The sequence below is a fragment of the Colobus angolensis genome, unplaced genomic scaffold, assembly GCF_000951035.1.
Source record: "Colobus angolensis palliatus isolate OR3802 unplaced genomic scaffold, Cang.pa_1.0 Scaffold9, whole genome shotgun sequence".
Taxonomy (NCBI): Eukaryota; Metazoa; Chordata; class Mammalia; order Primates; family Cercopithecidae; genus Colobus; species Colobus angolensis.
In genome coordinates, this window is record NW_012122931.1 from 7,427,867 (window position 1) to 7,435,570 (window position 7,704).

At 59.4% G+C, this 7,704-nt stretch overlaps 3 protein-coding genes across 7 annotated transcripts in view; 1 reads left to right on the forward strand and 2 right to left on the reverse strand.

Annotated features, from left to right (window-relative positions):
- ENG (endoglin) overlaps positions 1–5,239 on the forward strand; it is a 44,509-nt gene extending 39,270 nt beyond the window's left edge. For all 4 annotated transcript variants that reach the window (XM_011931326.1, XM_011931328.1, XM_011931327.1 and 1 more), the window contains 7 exons: positions 461–598; positions 836–874; positions 1,369–1,485; positions 1,824–2,081; positions 3,070–3,124; positions 4,204–4,314; positions 4,439–5,239. In XM_011931326.1, the coding sequence (XP_011786716.1) occupies positions 461–598; positions 836–874; positions 1,369–1,485; positions 1,824–2,081; positions 3,070–3,124; positions 4,204–4,314; positions 4,439–4,563 (843 nt within the window). In that variant the 3' untranslated portion in view covers positions 4,564–5,239. The remainder of the gene's footprint in view (positions 1–460; positions 599–835; positions 875–1,368; positions 1,486–1,823; positions 2,082–3,069; positions 3,125–4,203; positions 4,315–4,438) is intronic.
- Positions 2,516–4,183, reverse strand: LOC105504069. The gene is given in 5 exon segments (XM_011931325.1): positions 2,516–3,214; positions 3,216–3,317; positions 3,319–3,599; positions 3,602–3,634; positions 3,637–4,183. Coding segments are annotated over 5 exon segments (588 nt in total). The 5' UTR covers positions 3,701–4,183; the 3' UTR covers positions 2,516–3,106.
- A 1,084-nt stretch (positions 5,240–6,323) lies between the features above and the next one.
- The window catches only part of FPGS (folylpolyglutamate synthase), an 11,999-nt gene continuing 10,618 nt past the window's right edge, over positions 6,324–7,704 (reverse strand). Inside the window, exon 15 of one of the 2 annotated variants that reach the window (XM_011931323.1) lies at positions 6,324–7,195. In XM_011931323.1, coding sequence (XP_011786713.1) covers positions 6,786–7,195 — 410 coding nt within the window. In that variant the 3' untranslated portion in view covers positions 6,324–6,785. The remainder of the gene's footprint in view (positions 7,196–7,704) is intronic. The other variant, XM_011931324.1, reaches the window with a different exon arrangement.

Below are 7,704 nucleotides of genomic sequence, written 5' to 3' on the forward strand. Positions count from 1 at the left end.
CGGTGGCTCACGCCTGTAATCCCTGCACTGGGAGGTTGAGGCAGGTGGATCACCTAAGGTCAGGAGTTCGAGACCAGCCTGGCCAACATGGTGAAATCCTATCTACTAAAAATACAAAAAATTAGCTGGGCATGGTGGCACGTGCCTGTAATCCCAGCAACTCAGGAGGCCGAGGCAAGAGAATTGTTTGAACCCAGGAGGTGGAGGTTGCAGTGAGCCAAGATTGAGCCACTGCACTCCAGCCTGGGCAACAAGAGTGAGACTCCGTCTCAAAAAAAAAAAAAAGAAAGAAATTTTAAGTGGTGTAGGATGATGACATCTAACAAAAATGAAAAGGGAGCAGGGCAGGGGAATGGCTGTGACTTGGGAGCCCTGGGTTGTGGTCAGTCCTTGGTGCTGGGCTGTGGCAGGCCACAGAGACCCCAGTGCCTCCTGATGGTGCCCCTCTCTCCCGACCCAGCATTTGAAGTGCACCATCATGGGCCTGACCCTCTGGGACCCCAGCTGTCAGGCCGAGGACAGGGGTGACCAGTTTGTCCTGCACAGCGCTTACTCCAGCTGTGGCATGGAAGTGACGGCCAATATGATCAGCAATGAGGTAAGAGCTGGGGCCAGAAAGGTATCAGGACCAGCCTGGTTGGTGCCCCCTCAAGTGCCTCCCTGATTCCCCAGGGCGGAGGTGTGTTTGGGAGAGCAGGGTGCAGGGGCTCAGAACACAAGACAAGCTTGGCCACTAGTTGGCTCAGTCTCCCCATCTGCAAAATGGGTGTATTGGGTGGGATACCCTCTGGGGTCCGTTCTGGCTCTGACCGGCTCCCTGGCTTTGTCCTCGCAGGTGGTGGTCAATATCCTGTCGAGCTCATCACCACAGCGGGTAAGATGGACAGTCATGTGCTAACCCACCTGGCCCAGGGGCTGCTGCTGGGCCGGGGCCTCTTCCTGGCTTGGGAGGGAGCAGGCCTCAGTAAACTCCTGGCAAGCCATGTGTCCGGCATGCCTCCGTCTCCCATTCTGTATGAGCGGAGCAGGACTGCTGCGGGTGACGCTGTCAGTCTCTCAAGTCAGAGGTCTTAGCACATACTGGCTGTGTGGCCTTGGGCAAGTCACTTTAGTTTTCTGGGCCCCGAGGTGGCCTAAGAAAGGACTGTGCGCCACAGGGTGCTTCTGGGCAGCCAGTGAGGTGCCGTGTGGAAGCTCTTCACACAGCCTGGCACCTGGTGCCTCCTTGATAAATATTAGTTTAAAAAAAAAAAAAGATGAGAGTGTCAGGCAACTCCACAGGGCCGTGACGTCTGTTCCTCCCGACACCCCTCGCCCTCCTGGCTGGTGCCGCCGGACTGACCAAGTCTCCCTCCCGTCCTCCCCCAGAAAAAGGTGCACTGCCTCAACATGGACAGCCTCTCTTTCCAGCTGGGCCTCTACCTCAGCCCACACTTCCTCCAGGCCTCCAACACCATCGAGCCGGGGCAGCAGAGCTTTGTGCAGGTACCTGGCATGCCTGTCACCCCTCGGGCCTCCCAGCTCCTGCAACTTCCTCTCCGCCTTTCTTCCCACCATGACTCCAGAGGAGATGAGAATCCCAGAGTCAGGAGGGAGACAGCCTGGGTGCATGGGAGAGGGAGAGACAGAGAAGGCATTGCTTGGGGATGCTGACAAGGATGTGGCCCTGTCCTCCTCCTCTGACCCAGACAGGTCCATGCCTTTCCTTCCACCGTGAGGACTCGGGGGTGGGAACTCTCCATTCTAGCCGATATTTCAAGGCAGCAGGTGGGGTGGGGTGAGGAGCAGCTGCCCATGCCGCGTGGCCCTACCTACCCATGCAGGTCAGAGTGTCCCCATCCATCCCCGAGTTCCTGCTCCAGCTAGACAGCTGCCACCTGGACTTGGGGCCTGAGGGAGGCACCATGGAACTCATCCAGGGCCGGGCGGCCAAGGGCAACTGTGTGAGCCTGCTGTCCCCAAGCCCCGAGGGTAACCCGCGCTTCAGCTTCCTCCTCCACTTCTACACAGTACCCATACCCAAAACCGGCACCCTCAGCTGCACTATAGCCCTGCGTCCCAAGACCGGGTTCCAAGACCAGGTGAGTGGAGCCTGGGCCAGCCCCAGCTTCAAGTGGGAGCTTCCAGGTCTGTGGTTTGCAGGAAAGGACATGGCAGCCCACAGGGATGTGGGGCCAGCTGGTGAGGTGCAGAGCCTTAAGTCAGGCATGTGGCCTGGCAGTCTGGCTGCCAGCAGCACTTTCTGCCACCCGAGAGCTTTCTGGTGGGGTTGTCTTGTCTTGGGCACTGGCAGACTATGCAGCTGCAACTGTCCATCTATCCATCATCTCTCCTTCCACTTATTCCCCCGTCTGTCCATCCATCCACCCTCCCACCCACCTGCCATCCCAGCCAGGCATCCACCATCTTCCCACCATCCCACCCAGGAATCTAGCCACCCACATATCCATGTAGTGTGGTCACCAGTGTAATCTCAAAGAACAGGAGACCTGAGGGAAGAGAGGCAAAGGACACCCACTCCTGGCTTTCTGTATTTGCCAGTCACAACACTTCACCATCTGGTGACCCCCCCCCCCTCAGGCAATCTGTCCTGGATGCCCCCAGAGTCACCCCCAGGCCCTTACACAGACAGGCCTCCAGGATTACAAACTTCTCTGGTCATATGAAGCTAGGGCAGCCTTCGAGGCTCACCTAAGTGGGCCTCTCCCTCCAGCCACAGTGAGCCTGGGGCTCTGGGCTGACCTGGCTCATAGCTCCAAAGTGATCACGAGGGTGAGAGATGCATAGTGCTCCTGTAGTGCTCCCACAGTGTTCCTGCAGTGCTCGCAGGCATCAAGGCCTCCAGGAACTCACAGGAAACATGTCAGCAGCAGCCAGGGATTGTCCACTAGGCACCCTCCCACAGCACAGATCTTCCAGGACTCACCCAGAGGCATCCAGCTACGAAGCAGTGGAGATGGGATTCTAAGCCAAGGCTCTAGAGTGGGCTGGGGTCACAGAGCCAGGGAGTAAACCTGGGAGCCGCCTCCCAAAGGCTGTGCCACATACTGCTCTCTCTTCCTCCTCCAGGAAGTCCATAGGACTGTCTTCACGCGCTTGAATGTCATCAGCCCTGACCTGTCTGGTGAGCTTCCTCCAGGTCTCTCGGGTTTGTTCTAGTGGCTGAGGTCACGGTAGGGCACAGCGGGCAGCCTTGAGAAACGGCCTGGGCACATGGCACATAGCACATGGCAAGGGGGATCCCAGAGAAAGCGGCCCAGAAGGGGCAGGAGGAGGACCTCCCAAAGTCATAGCAGCCTAGAACAGGGGCCAGAGCCTGCACTTTGCAGATGGAGAGCCCTTGCCCGGGACCATCCTGTGGCGTGGGAGTCTAGACCTCTGCCCCTACTCATGGCTCCACTCCATCCCCACGGTCACTGGTTGACCTTGCTGGGAGGATGGAGCCTCCTGGGTGGGACAGAGGCCCTTTGGGTGGGGGTGCTGGCCTTGCCTTCCCTGAGGCCGCTCCCTGCAGGATGCTCCCTCTAGCCTCTCCATCAGTTCCCCCCAGGCCCAGGCCCACACCAGGCAGAAGAGTCCCGACACTGGTGGCAGAGGCAGGGTGAGGGATGGGGGCACCCACCTCTTTGCCACTCATCCAGGTCAGGATGGAGCCTCCACTCCCAGCCCAGGACCAGGAAGGCAGGGCTGATAACCCCATGACACAGAATTGGACATCAGAGGCTCAAGGGAAGACTGCCTGGCCTGCAGTCACACAGGAGCCAGGAATGTGGAGGGAATGAGGCTTGCAGCAAAGAGCAGAGCTGCAGGGTGCTTGGAGCTGCTCTGACCCGTTGTCTACCTGCTAAAGGCCTCAGAGAGGGGCAGGGCTGACCTAAGGTCACGCAGCAGGTGGGGCAGGCTCTGTACTCCTGAGCCTCAGTTTCCTCATATTACCCCATCCATCCTCCCCGAAAACACATCTCCATCAGCCTTGAGGGGCAGAGGCATGACCCAAAAGGCCTGGCTGGGCTCTCTAGGTGGATAATTCTAGCAACCATGGCTCAATGCCAGGTCCGGCTGTGATGAGCCCGTTTGCTACAATAGGAGACTGAGGTTCAGAGAAGTCAAGGGTCCAAGGGTGAACAGGGCTGGCACAACAGGGTAGGTAGGGGATGGGGCAGGGGCAGAGGCGGCAGTGCTGATGGCGCCGGCCCTCTCTAGGTTGCACAAGCAAAGGCCTCGTCCTGCCCGCCGTGCTGGGCATCACCTTTGGTGCCTTCCTCATCGGGGCCCTGCTCACCGCCGCGCTCTGGTACATCTACTCGCACACGCGTGAGTACCCCAGGCCCCCACAGTGAGCATGCCGGGCCCCTCCACCCACCCGGGGGAGCCCAGTGAAGCCTCTGAGGGATTAAGGAGCCCTGGCCGGGACCCTGACCTCCGCCCCTGCTCCCAGGTTCCCCCGGCAAGCGGGAGCCCGTGGTGGCGGTGGCTGCCCCGGCCTCCTCAGAGAGCAGCAGCACCAACCACAGCATCGGGAGCACCCAGAGCACCCCCTGCTCCACCAGCAGCATGGCGTAGCCCCGGCCCCCCGCACTTGCCCAGCAGGAGAGACTAAGCAGCCGCCAGCCGGGAGCACCAGTGTGAATTCACCCTGGGAGCCAGTCCTCCACTTGACCCAGGATGGAGCCTGCTCTCCGTGCCCGCCCTTCCCACCTCCCTCTCAGAGGCCTGCTGCCAGTGGGGCCAATGCCTTGGAACACCTTGGGGTCCCTCCACCCCACCCCACAGAACCTTCAACCCAGTGGGTCTGGGATACGGCTGCCCAGGGCCATGGAGAGAGACCATTTGCCACACTTGTAAAAACCCAAGTCCCTGTCATTTGAACCTGGATCCAGCACTGGTGAACTGAGCTGGGCAGGAGGGGAGAACTTGAAACAGATCCAGGCCAGCCCAGCCAGGCTGACAGCACCTCCCCACCAAGGAACAGAAGAGGGCCCAGCCCAGAGCCACCTGGATCTATCCCTTCAGCCTCCACACCTGGACTTGCCTAACTGGCGGAGAAGACAGGAGCCTAGCGGAGCCCAGCCTGGGAGCCCAGAGGGTGGCAAGAACAGTGGGCGTTGGGAGCCTAGCTCCTGCCACATGGAGCCCCCTCTGCCGGTCGGGCAGCCAGCAGAGGGGGGGGAGTAGCCAAGCTGCTTGTCCTGGGCCTGCCCCTGTGTATTCACCACCAATAAATCAGACCATGAAACCAGTGATGGGCTGGGCTGGGAGAAGGGCAGTGACATTCAAAGCCAGGGTGGGGTGAGGGCACAGGACAGGGCTGCTCTTGTCCTTGGCCCCACTGGGTTGGCCTGGTGGCAGGGGCAGTATCCTGAACAGTAGCAGGAGCCAGGGCACAGGTTTTAATTCAGCCAGTTCCCCTCTGCCACTCACCCCCTCGGCAGCACACCCCAGGGTCTAGGCTGCAAGAAAGCAAACACCAGGAGGCCCCATCCACACGCTCACTCTGGGGTTCTGAACACAGGCCCTCGACTGCTCTGAGTTCAAATCCTGGACCTGCCACTTGTTGGCTTGTGACTGTAGGCAGGTCCCATGGCCTTTTTTTTTTTTTTTTTTTTTTTTGAGACAGAGTCTCACTCTGTTGCCCAGGCAGGAGTGCAGCGGACAGATCTCAGCTCACTGCAAGCTCCGCCTCCCGGGTTCACGCCATTCTCCTGCCTCAGCCTCCCGAGTAGCTGGGACTACAGGTGCCCGCCACCTCGCCTGGCTAGTTTTTTGTATTTTTTAGTACAGACGAGGTTTCACCGTGTTAGCCAGGATGGTCTTGATCTCCTGACCTCGTGATCCGCCCGCCTCGGCCTCCCAAAGTGCTGGGATTACAGGCGTGAGCCACCGCGCCTGGCCCAACTTTTGTATTTTTAGTAGACAGGGTTTCACCATGTTGGCCAGGATGGTCTCCATCTCTTGGCCTCGTGATCCGCCCGCCTCAGCCTCCCAAAGTGCTGGGATTACAGGCGTGAGCCACTGTATCTGGCCCCCATGGCTTCTTGAAGCCAGCCACAGTTCCCTCGTCTGTCAAATGGGTATAATTCTCCATCAGCAGGTCTCTGCAAGGGGGTCTGCAGAAAGCACTGCCTGGCATATGGTCAACAGGCGTCAGTCCGGTCTTCTCATCTCACAGTCAGGCCACCTGAGGTGCACAGGGAGGGAGGGACTTGTCCCAGACCACACGGCCGGGCTTCCTCTACACCGCGCAGGTCCCTGACCACCAGCAGCCCCTCTCTCCCTGTCTCTGCTGAGGGAGCAGGGGGTCAAGGGTCAGTCGAAGGTTTTGCCATTTCTTTAAAAAACAAAGGCTTTAATTTACTCCAGCCACCCACTGTCCTAGGGTGTCTCAGGCAGAGGCCCTCTCCCTTCCCAGAAGGCACTGGGAGGAGGAAATCTACCACCCAGCACATGGCAGGACCCAGGGCCTGGCCGGGCACTGCACACAATAAGCTGGGCCTGAGCCAGGCGGCAGGCAGGGTATGGGGGGAGACAGGGTGAACGGCCAGGCCACTGCAACAGTGAGAGACCCGGGGAGCCCCTCGCTATCTTGGCCAGGAGGAAGGAGAGACCAAGGCACAGAGCCTTAAAAAAGAGGACATCCTCTCCTGGCCTCCCATCCCAGAGCCCTGCTCCCTAGGCCAGTCTAGACAGAACCAGGAAAGCAGAAAACAAAAGGCACCTAGTATGTAAGTTCATGGGGAGAATGCAGGCAGGTGTGGGAGGCTCCCACCTCCAACCCCGGGCCTCAGCTACTGGGACAGTGCAGGCTCCAGCAGCTTCAGGACACCACCCACCAAGTGCAGGCTGCCAGTGACCAGCACATGGATGGCAGCAGCCTCATGGAGTACGCTGGCCCCACTGTGAGCCACAGGGTGGGTGAGGAGGCCCTTTGGGGGAGTGGGTGGCTGGAAGACAGGGTCTCGGCCTTGGCTGATCCATTGCAAGGCATGTGAAATGCAGCTGAAGACGAGGGAGCTGGCGCTGCAGGTGTGGGGTGGGTGGGGCGCCAGCAGCAGGGATGTGGGCCCACCAGGCTCTGGACTGGGGGCGCTCCAGAGGTCCGGGCTGGCCTGCTGTTCGTCCAGGTGGTTCCAGTGCTGCTGGTGTTCCAGGCAGCGCAGCAGAACCTGGTCCAGTGTCACCGTGAAGTTCTGTTGGTCTGTGGGGCACAGAGACAGGCATGTCAGCGAAGGGGAGAGGGAGTAAGGGACAGGGGTGAAGAAAGGGGCTGGTGCACTGTGAGCACCTGTTTAGCACCAAGCCCTTTACATCATCAGGCCAGCAGTCTCGGCTCGTGGCCTTCTCCATGGACACAATGAAGAAACTGCAGCTCAGGCAGGTTCAGTGACTTGCCTAAGGTCACGAGAGGCAGAGCCGGACACTCTGGCTCCAAAGCTTTTGCTCACTAGGCACCATTTCCCCACCTTGGCCTCATTGTTTCCATCTATAAAATGGAAATCCAGCTGGGGACCATCACCAAGTGGGCATTTCTGAGGCTGCTGGTTAAAAATGCAGATTCCAGGCCAGGCGCGGTGGCTCACGCCTGTAATCCCAGCACTTTGGGAGGCCGAGACGGGCGGATCATGAGGTCAGGAGATCGAGACCATCCTGGCTAACATGGTGAAGCCCCATCTCTACTAAAATATACAAAAAACTAGCTGGGCAAGG